Below are 21,220 nucleotides of genomic sequence, written 5' to 3'. Positions count from 1 at the left end.
TTCCACTGATATCTAAACAACCACTCATTGGATTTTGATGAAACTTTGTACATAGATGCTCTGAACTAATGCTAGGTTTTGATTAGTTTTTGGTAATAATCCGTGGATACTAATTACCTAATTTGCATAATGATTAGTCAATTTTCGGTTTTTCCACTGATATCTCAAGTACTAATCATCACATTTCAATGAAACTTGGTACATAGATGTCATACGACACTGCACAGACCTGATAGTTTTTATGGTAATATCAGTACGTATTAATTACCTAATTTGCATAATTAATTAATTTTCAGCATTTGATATAAGTAGTTAGCATTACATTTCAATGAAACTTGGTACTTACATACTCAAGGACTATGCAGAGATTGATTGTTTTCGATAAATATTTGTGCATATTAATCACCTAATTTGCATAATTAGTTAATTTTCAGCTTTTCCACGGGTATCTCAAGTACTAATCATCGCATTTCAATGAAACTTGGTACATAGATCCTTTAGGACTATGCAGAGACCTGATTAGTTTTAGGGTAAATAATTGTGCATATTAATTACCTAATTTGCATAATTAATTTTCAGCTTTTCTACTGATATCTAAAGTACTAATCATCATATTTCAATGAATCTAGAATTATGCAGACCCAATTAGTTTCCGGTAAATATTTGTGCATATTAATCACCTAATTTGCATAATTAACCAACTTTCACACTGATATCTCAGGTACTATACATCACATATCAATGAATGTACATGGATGCTGTAGGACAATAGACAGACCTGAATAATTGTGGGTTAAAATCTGTACATATTAATTACCTAATTTGCATAATTAACCAATTTTAATCTTTCACACTGATATCTAAAGTACCGTAAAAACTCCAAAATTTCGACTGGTTTTAAATAATTTGTGTTAGAAATGTGACGTGTTTTTAGAGTCAAAATTAAGGTGCATTTTCGGACAGTCGAATTTTTCAGAATAGAAATCAGCAAAAAAAAATGGGGATGATAGACAGTGTGCTTCATTAGTTTTTAAAAAATGCAATGTCCGTCAATTGACGTAAACTTCCTCATGTTTCACGGTAAAAGCAAAGGTCGTGGCCAAGTTGTAACTCAAAATCTAAACAAAGTCATCAATCAGTGAGTATTATGACAAGCAAAACAAAACATCAAGACGCGGAGAAGAGGTCAGCACAAAACTAATAGGTCAAAAGACAAAGCTGTCTCGCACTACCTAGGAAAACTTGCGAATGTTCGAAGTACAGGTACCCATTGGACAAAAGATACATGGAAGTTTAGCAAACGATCTCCCCGACCCAGTGCAATGTATCCGGTTAGAATCAAAGCTCACGTGTCCCTTATTTGAGCACCGTACCGGTGATTTGAGGGACCAAATTCTGCCGTAAATTCGCCCTTGGATTAAAAAATATAATGGGATTTAAGAAAATAAAATGGGACTTTTAAGGTGTATTTTGGCGTCATTTTTCGGACATTTCAATCAATCCTGCCGGCTAAAATAGAGTCTAAGTTTTACCGTAGTCATTGACGTCTGTCTATTCAAGAGTACACGAGTATGATTTTTATCGTGACTAGCGTGAGCGGGTAAGCTTCCTTTCGAGAATGAGCTGTTATCACTGTGAACAATGTTAAATTATTCTTCAGATGACCAGTTTATTTTTTAAAAACAACTAATTTTTTTATTTAAAAAAAATCATGCCGTTTTCGCAACATCCAGCTTTTTGATTGGTTAATTAGCGATTTGACCTATTTGACCTAAGAGAACATGGCGGATATCCTACAGCATCAAACGTTTATACGAGACCGGAATCATTCACTTACGATGAAACTAAGTTGACTTTTATTTGTATTTCATAACCATTCAACAAATTTATTTTGTGTACATTATTATAATCACTACTGAGTACAGTAATAATCAACAATTCAGAAACGCAGCATGCCGAGATTTTTGTGTTCGTTTTTATTTGAAACTTCGTTTATTTAGAATATATTTTCGTTACCAATAAAATAAAAATCTCTCAGTCAATCAGAAACCCGGATTCATGCCTTTGAGAAAGGTCCCGTTTGAACGCTCACATCGGTTTTTTTTTTCGTTTGGGGGAAAACTAAAACTGGTCGCAATTTTCGAATAAGAATGAGTCGGCAATTTTTAGTGGAGTCGAAAATTTGGAGGTAAATAAAACACCGAAACCCGGCAAATAAATAGGCGGTCAAATTTTTAGAGGGGTCGAAATTTTGGAGTTTTCACGGTGCTAATTATTCCATTTCAATGAAACTTAGTACAAAGATGCTCTAGGACAATGTACAAACCTAATTAGTTTGGGGTAAAAATCTGTTCATATTAATTCCCTAATAAGCATAATAATTCATAATTTTTTGGTTCTAATCACATTTCAATTAAACTTGGAGACATAGATTTTCTGTTACATTGCGCAGACCTCATTAGTTTTACACTCAAATCTGGTCATATTAATTTTCTGATTTGCATAATTAGTTTTCAGCTAAGTAATTTCGAATTATATTTAATGTGTCTCCAATACTCTCAGCACATGGGAGTTCTTTCTAAGCTTTCTTTGATTTTTAGCTGTTTTTAGCATTTGTGCATCATTATTTCAGTTGACCTGCAATAACAAAATGAATATCATAATAGTATTTACATTGCACTTTATTGGAAGCATGTGCTTATCTAAGTCTTCTGTTTAACAGTTAGCATTAAGGTAGATCATTGGTATTTTACCTAATAAGTACAGATGAAAAATGTTGTAAGTGTTGCATAATTACTGATTTTGACATATCATCAAGGGTTTAGCTTTAACAGCTTAAGAATTTGCAGCAAAAAAATATGTATTCCTTTTCCTAGAAATCATTTGTTAGTTTACAAAAGTACAACAATATAATAATTGTTTTGTCTCAATTTCAGATCACCACATTCACCTCTCAAAAGTCCTGATAATGGTTATCCACCGTGTTCTCCATCAGTTATCATAACTCCACCTGAAGGGGCACAATCACCAAAGGCAATAAGACTACCCTTTCAACCTGTTGGACCTGCATTTCGCATATCTGAAAAAGATCTACGAGCCGCTTCTATGGAGAGGCTGAATGAAATTGATCAGAATAAGAAAAAGGCTGGCCATTTGGATGATATATCCTTGGAGATCGAGGAGCGGGAAAACAGACGGGAAAACCGACGGACACAAATTGACAAAACTTGAGTGATACCTATCACACCTTCACCAGGTGTTTTCTTTGTTTTCTTGAATGGTGCTGTTGTAAAAAAAACGGATAACCACCATGTCTGAAGTCTTATACTTCCATCAGAGAATTATTGGTTCAGATGCTTAAGATCTTCAAATACTAGAGACGTCTTCGTATATCACTGGTTCTGACTTTCACTATGTCATGCTTATTGTCTAATGCGTTTGAGTTCTTCAGGTTTGCTTTATTTGGGGCAAGATAACTGGGTTTGAACAGTGAATGTTGGTGACAGATGGCTGGTCCCATGCCATTGCCTGAAATCCAATCATATATACATCATGCAGTAGTGCTGCCTGTTGAAACACGAGCTGCCAATTCACCAGTTTAAGTAAACAACAAGTGCATTGGAGGGATGGCTTTGGTAACTAGCAATACTTGTATTGACTATATACAAATGGGTCAGCTTATTGGGATGCTTTTGTGAAATATGCAAGTAATGTTTTGTTTTGGTGGTGTAATTTACATATAAGGTATGTAAGAACATGACTGCCAGGTCAACGCCTTATAAGTGATAAAATCATACAACATTTAATATTTAAGAATTTATGTGAACTGAAATTTGAAAGAGTTTTTTTTTTAATTTTATTTTTTTTATTTAAAATGAAAATGCTGACTAGTTTATTTACTCTTGATCAACTTTTTTTTTCTTTTTAATAATAATATATATTTGTTCATATTACATTATTCCAATGTTTTTCAATGAGTGACATTTAAAATTCACAGCTTTCATATTTGTAACTATCTTTTGAAAAAAGTTCCTATTACACTCATTGTAGTAATGTAGGAAGGGAGATAATGAGAGAAATTTAAATAGACCTGTTTCATTTGTATAAGCCATTATGATCTAATTTAAAAAAGAAAGAAAAAAACAGATACAGATATAAATTGGAGACACTCTATATGAATGTCGCATAGGACCTTATAATTAATTTATTCAATTTTTTTTTAATTTGTGAGTTGAACAAAACTAAAAATGTATTGTTGCTCAGTGCAAGGCACTATTTTTAGAGCTTCAAAAGACTTGAGTATATAATAGATTTCCTTACAATCAGATAGGTTTTAAAATATTCTATGATGTGAGTGTATTGTTTGTTGTTTCTTTACTCAAAGTAGCTTCCTTTCCACAACTGGATTCTATACAAATGGACTTTTATTGATGGTTTGTAAATTGGTCAATTTTCAGCGCTTTTCTTTACACCTCATTACTCTGACCAATCAGTTTTTTTATTAAAGGAAATCTGTAATGTGGTTAACAAGCAGCTTCCTGTTTAGAGTGGGAATCCGTGCAAGATATATCTATCATGAAGCTTGTAATTTTAAAATCATAATTCTTTCTACAGTATACTTCATATCACATTTCAAAATGAAAATAGAAAGTGATTTCAATAAACAATTTAAAAAAGAGTTATAAAAAAAAAATAAACAATAAAAATGTTGTGAACGATACTGAAAATTCATGATCGATGTCATGGAAATACAATTGGGTTTAAAAATTATTTTTGCAATGTGATTATCAAAATCACAATAAGATATATACACGATGAATGAATTTGGCAGGCACATAAAAACACAAAAAGAAGTTGACTAGAAAAAGATATGAATGTATGTAAATACCATACAAACAATATAAAGAAACTGACATAACACTGAGAATGTATGTGGTGTATAAAAACAAAAACTATCGATGTTGGGGTTTGCCCTTTTTGAAATTTCACATTAAGGTAGAGATGCAATTTACCTGACAGGTGTTTTAATTAGTTAATTAGGAAACCAAGATGATCTCCCTTGTCCACAAAACTATATATTTTCGGAAAGCTTGTTGTATGAATTTTAAAATTTTTTTAGTATTTTTTTTATGGACACTGTAGTTTGAAATATACACAAAAATGTGCTTTTTTGGTCAAAAGTGATTTAAAAACAAATTAGCTCCTAAACCATGCTTCTGTTTCCTGTCAAAATTGATTTGTGGGTACATCTGTTTACTATGAAGAAAGTGCTGTCTTGAAAACTGTCTACCAGTTGTCAATTTTGCAGGGCAGCAGCCCAAATTTCACTACTTCAAGTTTATGCATAAATTAACACCCAGACTGGTTGCCTGTACTATTGTTGTAACACTGTTCAACCAAAAACAATGCCCCCCCCCCCCGACAGCGTTTTAAAGATAAACACATTGTCAATCATTTGTGAAAATTTCAAAACAAAAGGTCAAAGTGTCTAGGAGCTATTTTTCTTTAAAGTTCTGGGATGTGCACTAAAAAGAAGCTGAGATAATTGCTAATTTGCATAACAATTCACTCAGTAAGAAGTTTGCTAATGCTCATAATTAAAATGGCTGTAACAGTTCCAAATTTAAATGTATTATTGTTTTGTTAAAAGTTAAATATAGTGCATAATATGGAGATCCCGTCATTTCTTTTTTTCACCATGTTTCTTTTTTATTATTTATATACAGCCTTGCTAAATCTTGCTAAGCATTCAAAAGAGAGAATGTTTGCACCTGTTACAAAAATGTATCTATATTTTAAAATCGTCTTTTGAGTATGTTCCACTATTCACAATTGTACAAAATTTTAACAGTCTATAGCCAAGACTGTTCGGATAATAAAAAGCAAAAAAAAAAAATTCCACTCCCAAGTGCCCACAAACCTGCATCTCTACCTTAAGAAACTATTGTTTGTATGTGCGGAATATGTCTTTATACCAATAGCAAATTCATTATGATTCATGTTTGTTGAAAATACACAAATATTTTGTAATTTGATGGAAAAAGATTAAAATATTTGTCTATTTGTCAATTTGACTAAGTGGCACTTTGATGGCTAAGTGACAACCATATCGATAACTTTAGCTAAAGCCATCAATTTCTCAGTATTTTCAAGATACTTTTGACATGTCAAACCTTAACACTCTAATACTTTGATTAAAAATTAATTCATCTCATATCTTTCCTAAAATAAATTTTTAATTAAAATGTTAAAGAATTGTATTTATTGTCATAATTGTAATTTGGAATATCTAAACTTTCTATCACTCTTCCTGAAAAATGAGATGATATTATTACTCGCTAATTACTACCAAATCACAAAAAAATTACAATAAAACTGCCATTTTAGTTGTAACAAGCCATTGAGAATGTCACAGCCCCTCTGTTCTTGTAGTTTAATATATGATGAATGAAATATCAGTATTTATATGCTTCATTTTGATCAAGAGCATTGGTCTAAACATGTCTGAGAAAAAAAATCAGATAAAATAAATTCTAAAACTATGAAACAAAATGGCCGCCAGTCAGCCACTGCAAAATGCGAAATAAAACAGGATGTACATCATCAGGCATCCAACATATACAAGCCAGTAGGCCGATTGGCGATCCACTTTGCTCAAAATACAAACAACATTTTTTCGGTTGTTGCCATCGTAGGACCTGAACGTGCACCTGACGTGGGTTTATAGCTAAAACAGGGCCCCAAATACAAGTTTTGCAAAGAGCATTAAGCAGCTTCCTAAGTCACTATATTAATAGTACGTCTTTAGCTGTTATTGTTTTTATATTCATGCAAGTTGACCCTTTAACATGGATTTCGGTATGATGACAAACTTTTTATTTCCGATCTTTTTGTGATTGCATTTGCTAGATTATTTGAATTCAAAGTTGCGTTGGAATGTTCCGTTGGTGCTGGTGGTCTCTTGTTGGTGCGCAAATTAACCAATATAAACAGCTACTATATAAAAACACTCCTTTTACAAGACTGGTAGGAGGTGATACATTTAGCGAAAGTATTCAAAAAATAATTTTTTTGACTGTTGCCATGGCAACAGTGGGCCAGCAATGAATAATATACTGGGATATCAAAAAAAAAAAAAATGTAATTTTGTGCCCACAATTAAAATGTGTGGATGACTTCTAGAATTATTTTATTGTAGAAGGAGATACATTTGAATTGGTTGGCCATTGGAAGTCATGACAAAATTACCGACATTTTTTAATAAGTACATTAAACATGCAGTCAGTTTGTGGATTCTTATATAGCAAATATGGTATACATATTTGACAAAATAATGTAAAGTTTGTAAATAAACCCTCAGAAAAAATTTTATTATTGAGTTGGATTGCAATTTCTATGTAAAACTAACCGATAATTGTGCAATCTAATACTTATTCTATTTTTCCTAATTAATATTCTCTAATCAATTATTATGGACATTTTCTTCGATATGCTCAATATTTAAGCCTTAAATCCGCCCACCATTTTTGTTATTTCAATAAGAGGAAAACTTAATTACTACATAACATCTTAATTCAATCTTTTTCCAGCTAATTCTTTTCTTTTTGTCGTAAAACATACAAATATCAGTCTATGGGGTGGGTGTTTTTTTCACAAACTTGTGATTGTGATTTTGTTGAAACCATAAGCCTTGTCTACACAAACCATTTCTTTTAAGTTTTATTATATCTATAGGATTAATTATATATCTTACTTTAATAGTGAGAGGAATATTAAATTAAATAAACAAGAGAATGACATTTGCACGATTTAAGATTTAACACATCATATTATTAGTGTGTTGATGATACTTACATGACCTCACAGAGGTCAGATTGTATACAATGTATCTTATACATGTATCGTATTACAAGTGTACCTACTGTAAAATCTGTATTACAAGCCACACTCATTCTTTTTGAGCAATTGAGAACTAAACATTCACAATTTCTCAGTGTGGATGCTCTAATAAAAACTGCATCCCCTCTGTTGCATTGTATCATTTTAATAAAAGTTGCAAATTCTATACAGATGTTGCAGTCCCAATGAAAAAGATTCAGTTCTTCAGTTTAACATTCGGATGGTGAATGCACTTATTTTCCAATCATGTACTATAAACTATAAGGAAACCACAGAGTCATACCTAGAATTTGATCTTAAAGACTGTATTATGAAAACATATTTTGATATCACTGTCATTGACCTTTAACTCAAAGACATCCTGGTACTAAGTCCTTACATTCAAGTATGTGCAAGACATGACCCATACAGGTCACATAAGATGATATAGATATGACCTCCATGGAGATTATATTGCATGACCTGATATGTATGACCCTCCCCCAATAGAGGTCAATCCTGGTCCTTGTATGACCTTATACAAGATATTTTTGGTGTTTGCATGACATAGAGGTAACACATATTGGTACTTCTGGACACCCCCCCCCCCTCCCAATTTAAACCTCATAAACATTACCATAATTATATTCTGATCCTTATAAGTTAAAGATTTGGTGAATTTATAGCAATTTTAATATTTTTCATCTTTTTCTTCATTACATTCAGTGTGAGAATCTCTGTTTTACCGTCAAAGTTGCCAGAATGTACAACATTTATGGTACAATATCTAGTGTGATATATTGATAAATACAACTGTACTTGACATCTTATCAATAAATAAATTGTCAATAACCCTGTAAATATAGCATGAATTTCCAAAATAACTGCAACGTATAGTTACCACCAAGATATTTCACTTTATAAATATAAGCACTTATTTGCAAAACTTGAATCAGCAGCTTGTTTTGACATGTACACATAGAGCAAACCATATATAGCTTTCTTGACTTGATAATATAGTGTGTGTTCTATTGAATGTGTGCTTATTTTACAGATATATAAATACATCATTAATAAGACATAAAGGGCAGTGATGTCATAGCGTATAGATCACTTACCACACATGTAAGCTGCATTATTGTTTACACAAAATGTGAACATGCACTGCACAAACCACCATTCTTTAAAGTGGGGGAGTTGTCACCTATGCATGCGCCAGGTGGCCATAGCGTGTCATTGTTTACAAACAAGCATCTACCCATGAGTCTTTGCGTTCTTAGCGTGTGTTGTTATCATTGCTTGGGACTGCGCATGTGCAGGTGACGACCCTCTCGCTTTAAAGGTGTGTGTATAGTTGATATTACATTTCATTTAAAGTTTTAAAACTGCATTTGTCTATTGTTTATCGTTTGCCCAAACCAAAATGTCAGAAGCAATTATCATTATTTTGATTATTATTTTAGGGGTAGAGGTGATTTTTAATGAGATGTTTATTTTATATATTGTATGTAGGCACATAATTTTTTGAATGTAGGTGCATGAAACTACGATGAAAACCATCTGACTGATGATTGTTTGGGTGGTGTCATAGACTTTCATAGTGATTGGAAAACATTTTTCATTCACATTTTGTTCGGTTGAGACAGGTTTTTCAGTAGTATAGGCTAAACATGTATTTGCTTGTGTAATAATTTCAATAATGGAATTGTGTATTTATTTGGCTTCAGTGGACATTTTAAATCAAATTGGCAGAGTGTAAATGAAATTGAGATGAAAAGCAGGATTTACTGATTTATATACGTGAAAAAAGTTGTAGTTAATGTATCAGAATGTTGGCAACAGTAATTGTGATGTCATCATTAATGCTGCATGGGACTATGAGGTGTACTACCTTGTCATATAAATGCATAGTTCTTTGTTATTCTGCTTTTGTACTCTGCGCCCTAAGTGTCTTCCAAAGGAGGGGAAATCAAGATGGAAAAAAATTATATAAATGTCATGTACCTGCATTCTCAGTATTGCTACTCATAATGATACAATCATGTCCTGATACAGTGAGTTGCAGAACAGTGTCTGTATTACTATCAAGTCATACTGTTACACATTGTTTCAAATGTTCCACTGTACTGTGACTTTCTCTGAATTGTTTTCTCACATACGCCAGTTGTTACAAATGTCATTGATCATATGACCTTCACCATCTAATTTTCACAGCTTGGTTTAAAGCGGGGGAGTCATCACCTGCGCATGCGTCAGATAGGCATAGCATGTCATTGTTAAAAAAATAAATGTCTACCCATGAGCCTTTGCATTTTAGCGTGTGTTGTTATTGTCGCTTGGGACTCAATTCCTGCGTGTGCGCAGGTGACAACCCTACCACTTTAATACAAATACACTTACAACATTAATGCTTATTCTATGATTTAATGGCTGAAAGTACAACTTTTCCGGAAAATCTTCCTATTGCTTTTGATTGACATAATTATGTTCTTGAAGATGCATGTCATTTTTTGGATTAAAAAAAATTGTGAATATACTTTTAAGATTTATATTTCAAGGAGAAGCAACATATTAATCAAGTGTGCAGTTGACTAAGACAATATGAATTTAATTAGTAGCATTATATTTATTTAAACTAGATAGGAAGCAATGCAGACCTTGTTCTGAAATTCACTGTAAATTGCTTTAACTTTTGCTGAATAGTTGTGTAAATAAAAAGGCGAATGATTATAGTGTACAAATATAAGTTTAGTGTTTGGGCATGCAAATAAAGATGCTTATGATTATGTTATTTTTTAGATTGTAGATGTAAATGTGTTTTCTGATGATTGACTTATATACTGGACCGTGCGTGTCTTGTATTCCACGGTGCCCCGAGAATCTGAACCTGAGACGTGATATATATATATGTACATTTTCTGAATTTTAGTTATTGTGTCTTAAATATGGAAAAAAAAAAATTTCTTGGGATATATCTGTGAATATTTTCTTTTTAGTGCATGTTGTTGGAAATGTTATAACTTATATTAAATTTTAAGGATATAATAAAAACAATATTTTCGTCCTAATTCATTTGGTTCTATGCATATTGTTATGTTGTCCGTATCTCACATGGAAGTCAAGGTATAAAAGAGGAAGATGTCTGTTTTTGTTGTTTTGTTATTATTATTATGTATGTATGTATTCTATGTGTATATTTTCAAGATATTGGTCTTTTTCTTGTGATTACAGTTACTAACATTTTTTATCTGATCATCTTCAAATTTGAGATCTTATCAATCAATATAAAATGGTCAACTAAGATCAATTTTTAGTGTAACTAGCATGTGTAATTTTCAAGATATGGGGTAAAATATTGCTGAAATAAAACATTTATAAGTCATAGAAATAAGTGGAAAGAATGAAGACATTTATACTGCATATAGTGATTTGCTATTGATTTCTGTAAACTATCTGGACTACAAAAATATTGTCGTAAACTGGTGCTCCAGTTGTATCTAACCAAGATTAAAATTATGATTTTCAAAAAGGGGTATATAAAAGAAAGATTGTATTACCAAACTTAACACCAACATATGCTATCTTAGTGTATTTTCACAAGCAAATGGTGAATACAATGAGGCTAGAGCTACCAGGGCTATGTTTTGCCTTAAAAAACATATCTACATCTATTCAAGGCTTGTATAAAACTCATATTACGACATGAATATGGAGTGTTGATAATATGGACAACATGAAATTGGATAAAACACCAGTTGAACAATTGCACATTAAAATATTAGGGTAAACATATTTTAACTTAAATCTAACTTGCAGATTAGAAATTTGCAAATACCAATTATTGATGGATATTGAAGAAACTCTTGTAAAATATTGGTTTCGCTAGAGGGCGTGCCTTATAGGCCCGGAATATTTCGACAACTCATATTTCTTTAAATTGCATCAGGTATACACTTTTGATGTGATAAATACAAAATCTGGTAATTAGAATTTAGTTAACTTTATATGTCAAAAATAAAACACGACCTTGTATACATATGTTCTCTTCTTTATATTGTCCTGATTGAGACAACACATGGTATATCATATATATGCCTAATCAGAATCTATGTTAATTAGTGAAGTAATCAATGTTAATTTGCTCCCCTTGGCAAAATCTTTGGATACCACTTGGGTATGATAATTTAACTTTCGCATAAAAAGTGCTCGTGTTTGCTTACAAGAAACATGCGATATACGACGGCCGTGATGCACGACAGAATTACCTCTGTGTAGAGTGTGTATCACTATATACGTATTCTTGTATGCAGAAAGCTGTTTCCATACAATGTTCTTGTTCTCGGTGCACATACAGAATCACAGTACTCTTGTCCTAACAAGAAACCGATCACCAGATCTACGTAAGATAATAGGAACTTCCTCACCGCACAGCCCTAAGGGGCTGTCATGTCTAAATAAAGGGACACTAGATCGGGGGGGGGGGGCAATGTGTGAATATACCATTTGTACGTACAATGACAAAATGATTTAGGTATGTATCATAGATGTGAAGAAATCTGTTTACAAAATGATTTAGGTGTGTATCATTGATGTGAAGAAATCTGTATACAAAATGATTTAGGTGTATGTATCATTGATGTGAAGAAATCTGTACAAAATGATTTAGGTGTGTATCATTGATGTGAAGAAATCTGTATACAAAATGATTTAGGTGTGTATCATTGATGTGAAGAAATCTGTGTACAAAATGATTTAGGTGTATGTATCATTGATGTGAAGAAATCTGTATACAAAATGATTTATGTGTATGTATCATTGATGTGAAGAAATCTGTGTACAAAATGATTTAGGTGTGTATCATAGATGTGAAGAAATCTGTATACAAAATGATTTAGGTGTATGTATCATTGATGTGAAGAAATCTGTGTACAAAATAATTTAGGTGTATGTATCATTGATGTGAAGAAATCTGTGTACAAAATGATTTAGGTGTGTATCATTGATGTGAAGAAATCTGTATACAAAATGATTTAGGTGTGTATCATTGATGTGAAGAAATCTGTATACAAAATGATTTAGGTATATATTATTGATGTGAAGAAATCTGTGTACAAAATGATTTAGGTATATATAATTGATGTGAAGAAATCCGTGTACAAAATGATTTGGGTGTGTATCATAGATGTGAAGAAATCTGTATACAAAATGATTTAGATATGTATCATAGATGTGAAGAAATCTGTATGCAAAATGATTTAGGTATATATCATTGATGTGAAGAAATCTGTGTACAAAATGATTTAGGTGTGTATCATAGATGTGAAGAAATCTGTGTACAAAATGATTTAGGTGTATGTATCATTGATGTGAAGAAATCTGTGTACAAAATGATTTAGGTGTGTATCATAGATGTGCAGAAATCTGTGTACAAAATGATTTAGGTATATATCATTGATGTGAAGAAATCTGTGTACAAAATGATTTAGGTGTGTATCATTGATGTGAAGAAATCTGTATACAAAATGATTTAGGTGTATGTATCATTGATGTGAAGAAATCTGTGTACAAAATGGTTTAGGTGTGTATCATAGATGTGCAGAAATCTGTGTACAAAATGATTTAGGTATATATCATTGATGTGAAGATATCTGTGTACAAAATGATTTAGGTGTGTATCATTGATGTGAAGAAATCTGTATACAAAATGATTTAGGTGTGTATCATAGATGTGCAGAAATCTGTGTACAAAATGATTTAGGTATATATCATTGATGTGAAGAAATCTGTGTACAAAATGATTTAGGTGTGTATCATTGATGTGAAGAAATCTGTATACAAAATGATTTAGGTATGTATCATTGATGTGAAGAAAGCTGTATACAAAATGATTTAGGTATATATCATTGATGTGAAGATATCTGTGTACAAAATGATTTAGGTATATATCATTGATGTGAAGAAGTCTGTGTACAAAATGATTTAGGTATATATAATTGATGTGAAGAAATCCGTGTACAAAATGATTTGGGTGTGTATCATAGATGTGAAGAAATCTGTGTACAAAATGATTTAGGTATATATCATTGATGTGAAGAAATCTGTTTACAAAATGATTTAGGTATGTATCATAGATGTGAAGAAATCTGTATGCAAAATGATTTAGGTATATATCATTGATGTGAAGAAATCTGTGTACAAAATGATTTAGTTGTGTATCATAGATGTGAAGAAATCTGTGTACAAAATGATTTAGGTGTATGTATCATTGATGTGAAGAAATCTGTGTACAAAATGATTTAGGTGTGTATCATAGATGTGCAGAAATCTGTGTACAAAATGATTTAGGTATATATCATTGATGTGAAGAAATCTGTATACAAAATGATTTAGGTGTATGTAACATTGATGTGAAGAAATCTGTGTACAAAATAATTTAGGTGTATGTATCATTGATGTGAAGAAATCTGTGTGCAAATGATTTAGGTGTGTATCATTGATGTGAAGAAATCTGTATACAAAATGATTTAGGTGTGTATCATTGATGTGAAGAAATCTGTGTACAAAATGATTTAGGTATATATAATTGATGTGAAGAAATCTGTATACAAAATGATTTAGGTGTGTATCATAGATGTGAAGAAATCTGTGTACAAAATGATTTAGGTGTGTGTATCATAGATGTGAAGAAATCTGTGTACAAAATGATTTAGGTATATATCATAGATGTGCAGAAATCTGTATACAAAATGATTTAGGTGTGTATCATAGATGTGAAAAAATCTGTGTACAAAATGATTTAGGTGTATATGATAGATGTGAAGAAATCTGTGTACAAAATGATTTAGGTATATATCATTGATGTGAAGAAATCTGTATACAAAATTATTTAGATGTATGTATCATTGATGTGAAGAAATCTGTGTACAAAATGATTTAGGTGTGTATCATAGATGTGAAGAAATCTGTGTACAAAATGATTTAGGTGTGTATCATAGATGTGAAGAAATCTGTATACAAAATGATTTAGGTGTATGTAACATTGATGTGAAGAAATCTGTGTACAAAATAATTTAGGTGTATGTATCATTGATGTGAAGAAATCTGTGTGCAAATGATTTAGGTGTGTATCATTGATGTGAAGAAATCTGTATACAAAATGATTTAGGTGTGTATCATTGATGTGAAGAAATCTGTGTACAAAATGATTTAGGTATATATAATTGATGTGAAGAAATCTGTATACAAAATGATTTAGGTGTGTATCATAGATGTGAAGAAATCTGTGTACAAAATGATTTAGGTGTGTGTATCATAGATGTGAAGAAATCTGTGTACAAAATGATTTAGGTATATATCATAGATGTGCAGAAATCTGTATACAAAATGATTTAGGTGTGTATCATAGATGTGAAAAAATCTGTGTACAAAATGATTTAGGTGTATATGATAGATGTGAAGAAATCTGTGTACAAAATGATTTAGGTATATATCATTGATGTGAAGAAATCTGTATACAAAATTATTTAGATGTATGTATCATTGATGTGAAGAAATCTGTGTACAAAATGATTTAGGTGTGTATCATAGATGTGAAGAAATCTGTATACAAAATGATTTAGGTGTATGTATCATTGATGTGAAGAAATCTGTATACAAAATGATTTAGGTGTATGTATCATTGATGTGAAGATATCTGTGTACAAAATGATTTAGGTGTGTATCATAGATGTGAAGAAATCTGTGTACAAAATGATTTAGGTATATATCATTGATGTGAAGAAATCTGTATACAAAATGATTTAGGTGTGTATCATAGATGTGAAAAAATCTGTATACAAAAGGATTTAGGTGTATATCATAGATGTGAAGAAATCTGTGTACAAAATGATTTAGGTATATATCATTGATGTGAAGAAATCTGTATACAAAATGATTTAGGTGTGTATCATAGATGTGAAGAAATCTGTGTACAAAATGATTTAGGTGTGTATCATTGATGTGAAGAAATCTGTATACAAAATGATTTAGGTGTGTATCATAGATGTGAAGAAATCTGTGTACAAAATGATTTAGGTGTATGTATCATTGATGTGAAGAAATCTGTATACAAAATGATTTAGGTATGTATCATTGATGTGAAGAAATCTGTGTACAAAATGATTTAGGTGTGTATCATTGATGTGAAGAAATCTGTGTACAAAATGATTAAGGTTGTGGGCGAGTATAGGGATAGTTGGTACAAGATGATGCTTACAGTATGATGGTTAACACACAACTGGTTTATTCAGAAAGACACTAAGCTATTAAATATACAATACACAGGATGTAGTAATTAAAGTCAAACATGATCCAGATGTCAGGCGACAGTTTAGCTTTGTATTTGATCTAGCTATTAAACTTGGTATATGGGTTGTTACGTAATCGTAACGTAGACATCATGTCTGTTCCCGACATTCTCCGGGCGGCCGAAAGTAAACAAATTAATTTCGACAGTAAGGGTTGATATTGCGTTGTGTAAATTATTAAAATGATGACGAATAACAATCGGTAAATTATAACGATAGATAACGATAAAATAATATACTTAGTCTAGTAAACAATACTAAGTCGGGTAATAAGTCGGGTATGTTAACATACTAAAAGTTCACGAAATAACGAAATTATTTCTAACGAATCACGATAACAAAAATCTAAGCTAATTGTTCACGGCATTCTACGTTATATATCGAGTAAAAATTAAAAGTCTTAATTGTCACATAAATCACTATGAAAGGTGTCCTGAATCTTCAACTTCGCAATAGCGGCAGCGTTGCGTTGAGGACGTTGTAAAACGGGTGGTATTTGTTTTCCCCTAGTTTCGTTGTCGGCATTCCCGTCATCAGATGTATTTTCAACAGCACTGAGTTCAAGCGGATAAAGTTTACATATTATATTGGACGGCTGGTTTTTCCCGTTTTCGTTCGAATGTCTGCCGATCTCACAAGTCCATCATTTTCAACATGTAGTTTTTCAACTTTAGCGAGCGGCCAGAGTAACCGTTTTTGAGTGTCACTGTGGACTAACACGATATCTCCGATTTTATGTGTACGGAATCGAAGCAGCATTTTTACTAGGTCATTATTGATTGACGGTCCAGTTTCCAGGCATTCATTTAGACTCGGTTGGTCGCGGTATTTCGCACTGCAGTTATATACTACTCTAATCGGTGTAGTAGACGATTGCTTTTCTACGGGATGATGTGGGATATAATGTCCACGTTTTGGGTCATCATCGACGATTTTTTCAATGAAGTCTTGATTTAATTGTTCTTGGATAATAAAGTTGTAAACTTCACGCATTTCTGGAGTTAAACGTTGAGCCATTGATCTGGTTCTGGATTTGGCAAGCGTGTAGTTTGTTGGAAGGGGTGCATGACTTTCTTTCCATGGTAATTCAGCGATGTACTTGTTGCCTTCTCGCTTGATTTTCGTGTCACGGTATTGTTCAAATGTTTGTTTAACATTTGTTTCCTCGTCGCCTTTGTTCGATATGCCGATGGACTCTAAGTCCCAATACTTGGTCACTAACTGTTCTTCCGATTCGGTATTGGTTAGAATTTTCATCACTGTTGTATTCATCACGGAGATAGTATGTAATTTAGATGGTCCGGACAACAAGTAACCCAGTTTAGAAGCGACGGCGGTAGGTCCATTTCCCCTGACGACGCGATCTTCTACTATGGACCAATAGTAATCGGCCCCTATTAACAGATCGATTTCCATCTCTTCCGATTTTACTTGTGGAGCAAGTCTTAGTCCGTGTAAGTAAACATGCTTCTGTACGGTTGCTTCGATGTAGTTATGTACCGGAGAACTAATTTTCGGTACAATAAGTGAACGTAAAGTAATGTTGCCAGAATTGGTCTTCAGCATTAGATCTACACATTTGATCGCACGCACTCCGGTGTTATCTTTGCCAAAAGTACCTAAGCTTAGGTGTTCGATTTCACAGTCCGCGTTTTCAATCCCTAAACGTCTAGCTGTCGACTCAGTAATGAATGTTCGCTGAGCGCCTTCGTCAAACATAATATTACATTCTGTAGTCACGCGTTTACGGGAGATATTTCCAATCGCTGTTTTCAATAATGTTGGTCCAGACGTTGGAGTTAATTTCACATGTGTAGTATTTGGTGTTTCCGTGGTAGTGCGGGTATTCTCTCCGTGTTTTTGACTGGCATCGCAGATCGATGTGTGATGTCTTTTTCCACATTTACGGCACGAGAATTTACTCCAACATTCAGTCGATCTGTGTTTTCCACCAAAGCAATTAAAACATATCTTGTTTTTCACCAGTATTTCCATACGGGTCTTACCGTCTGACACGACTTGACATCTTCCCGATAGGTGAGATCCCCGGCAGAACACACACGGTTTCGGTTTGGCTCTGGTCCCCACATGTAGAGTAGCGGCAGTAGGAATTGGATTATCGTATTGTTCATTTCCGATGTTGATTGCGGCCTGGTTTGCTTGTATCTCTTTATAAAGAGCATCCTTCAGTTCTGTTATGGTCCACGCCTTATCGCCATGTTCACGTGAAATCTGTATTTTCACACTTTGGGGCAGTTTATCGAGAACAATAGGAACTAGTAGTTCGCCGTAACTTTCTTCAGTTTTCCCCAGAGATTTAAGGCCTCTTATATGTGTTTCTAACGAATCATAAAAGGAGCGAATACTCACAATAGTAGTGTTCGGTTTTGGTAGTTGCCACAACGCTGTCATGTGACATGAAATCAGTTTGTGTGGCTGCCCATAGCGGTCTTTCAATAGTTGTAACGCTTCCTTGTAGTTTGCGCTGCTCAGTTGTAGTCCCTCTATTGTTTTTGCGGCTTCACCTTCTACTTGTGCCATTAGGTATTGATATTTCTGTATATCTTCTAAGGAACTATCTTGATCTACTGCTGCATTGAAAGTGTCAATGAATGCGTTCCATTTCATGAAATCACCATCGAATTTCGGCAATTCCAGTTTTGGTAGGTTGACTTTCCGACTTGACTGGTATAGTGACGATGACGAGCCGTTGGTTAAGGTGTCCGGTAAAGTAGGTATAGGTGTTACAGGAGACTTAGTTCTAAGATAGTGCTTGATAGTTGCAACACTCTCATTGTTGGAAATATGGTAGTCATCGATCTCTTCGAATAGCTTGCTGTACGCACCTTCATCAGTTGTATTTGCAAGGATTATATCATCCAGGCTTTCTATGGTCTGCATTCGTTGTTCGATGTTGACCACCGTTGTGTCTAGAAGAACTAGGTCGGACTGACTTGGGTTTTCTTTGGCGAGGATCTGCTCAGCTTTCTTGAGTTGTTTAGTCATCTGACATCGATGACCGCGTCTTTTCATGGTGGTTTCTTGTACTACATCCCTTCTCACGGTCTGTTCGGGTTCTACGTCGGACATGGTAATTTGTTATAAACTTGATCGGTCTCTGCAACGTTTTCTGTTTTCGACGACAATCCTGGTCTCGGCACCAAATGTGGGCGAGTATAGGGATAGTTGGTACAAGATGATGCTTACAGTATGATGGTTAACACACAACTGGTTTATTCAGAAAGACACTAAGCTATTAAATATACAATACACAGGATGTAGTAATTAAAGTCAAACATGATCCAGATGTCAGGCGACAGTTTAGCTTTGTATTTGATCTAGCTATTAAACTTGGTATATGGGTTGTTACGTAATCGTAACGTAGACATCATGTCTGTTCCCGACAAAGGTTTATGTATCATTGATGTGAAGAAATCTGTGTACAAAATGATTTAGGTATATATCATTGATGTGAAGAAATCTGTGTACAAAATGATTTAGGTATATATCATTGATGTGAAGAAATCTGTGTACAAAATGATTTAGGTATGTATCATTGATGTGAAGAAATCTGTGTACAAAATGATTTAGGTATATATAATTGATGTGAAGAAATCTGTGTACAAAATGATTTAGATATATATAATTGATGTGAAGAAATCTGTGTACAAAATGATTTGGGTGTGTATCATAGATGTGAAGAAATCTGTATACAAAATGAGTTAGGCATAGATGAGATGAAAGTCGTTTATAAAATGATAAACCATAGATATAAAAATAGACTCCTTTCATTCAAAATGTTCACTTAAACTCTAATGATAACCTCTTACATCGCATGTGTACACAGTTTTCATCCATCTTCCTTTTCATGTGATACGTTTGTCCTAGTACATCACCAAATCGGCCATCTTGCGGGTCATGTCAAGGCGTTACAGTCGTCACGCAGCGCGTGTTCTAATTTCATATAAACAAACAATGTATTTTACACGCGTTGCATACGTCGCTATGAGACCCATATCGAACCGATGCGACGACTATAGCGCTTTGAAATCACTGCAAATATTCACAATATATTTGTTTTTATTTACCGCGAAATTGAGTTGATTGTCACGTTTGTCACGTTTCAGGCAAAAAACACCACGCAGACCAAAAATTCAGAAATGGTGTGTTATGGCCTTCATCTTAATTTATGTGTATTTATGCAGATTCATATAACATAAAAGTATTTTGTTTATTTAAATATTCAATATAACCAGACGTTGCGGGCGAAGAACCGTGTAACATAAACCATGAGATTTAGTATTTTCGTTTCTCAGCAGTTGGTGAAAATGAGTCCCCAAACTATTGACGATAATAGCTGAAAATTGGGTTTGCAACATTAGTTTTAATGATGGTCTAACTACTAAATTGGCAATTATGGAAGATAACGATATTTCTGCGCAGTATTTTATTGACTTCGCCGGCGTGAAATTGCCAATTTGTGGGAATTGATTAGCTTTCCGATCATGTAAATTCTTCCCACATCATTCTGCTCGTTGAACGTATGCCATTGTATACAAATACAACACGTGTAACACAACGTCGAACACTATTAGGCATTACGTGTCGAACGTAAAAACGAGATACAATGTACACCCACAGCAACCTGTTTGATATGACATCACGTATCCGCTAGCAACAAATTACTACGCCGGATATGACGCCTCCGATCGATTTATTCCTCGTCGGCTTGTTTTATCAATAGTGGGCATTTCATATATCGAGTCCCAATGCGAAATTGAAAAAGGTAATGACAATACATTTGGTGTGTCTTTATTACCAATAGGACTTCTTTTTTGTACTAAAATTGGAGTTTTTATCTAATTTTACGTCTTAGCATTCTGGTGTCTTTGGACGTAAATTGTGTACCATGCTGGTGTATTAGGACGTAAATTGGTGTACCCATGCTGGTGTATTAGGACGTAAATTGGTGTACCCATGCTGGTATATTAGGACGT

General features: G+C 33.3%; 2 protein-coding genes across 2 annotated transcripts in view; one reads left to right on the top strand and one right to left on the bottom strand.

Annotated features, from left to right (window-relative positions):
- Nucleotides 1-10,946, top strand: part of LOC102809187 (uncharacterized) — a 61,363-nt gene extending 50,417 nt beyond the window's left edge. Inside the window, exon 2 of the mRNA XM_006821768.3 lies at nt 2,937-10,946. Coding sequence (XP_006821831.3) covers nt 2,937-3,231 — 295 coding nt within the window. The 3' untranslated portion in view covers nt 3,232-10,946. The remainder of the gene's footprint in view (nt 1-2,936) is intronic.
- Nucleotides 10,947-16,805: 5,859 nt separating this feature from the next.
- LOC102803860 (uncharacterized) lies at nt 16,806-19,313 on the bottom strand. Its single transcript, XM_006819786.2, has one exon. It carries the CDS (start codon nt 19,311-19,313, stop codon nt 16,806-16,808), a length of 2,508 nt encoding a protein of 835 aa, XP_006819849.2.
- Nucleotides 19,314-21,220: the final 1,907 nt, after the last annotated feature.

The sequence above is a fragment of the Saccoglossus kowalevskii genome, chromosome 8 (genome assembly GCF_978046115.1).
Source record: "Saccoglossus kowalevskii chromosome 8, keSacKowa6.1, whole genome shotgun sequence".
Classification (NCBI taxonomy): domain Eukaryota; kingdom Metazoa; phylum Hemichordata; class Enteropneusta; family Harrimaniidae; genus Saccoglossus; species Saccoglossus kowalevskii.
The sequence above is the reverse complement of the archived record's forward strand: the minus strand, read 5'-3'. Positions and strand labels throughout refer to the sequence as shown.

What these genes read in the sequence shown, in the direction of transcription:
- LOC102803860 (XM_006819786.2), bottom strand. Translation starts at nt 19,313, where the DNA reads ATGTCCGACGTAGAACCCGAACAGACCGTGAGAAGGGATGTAGTACAA.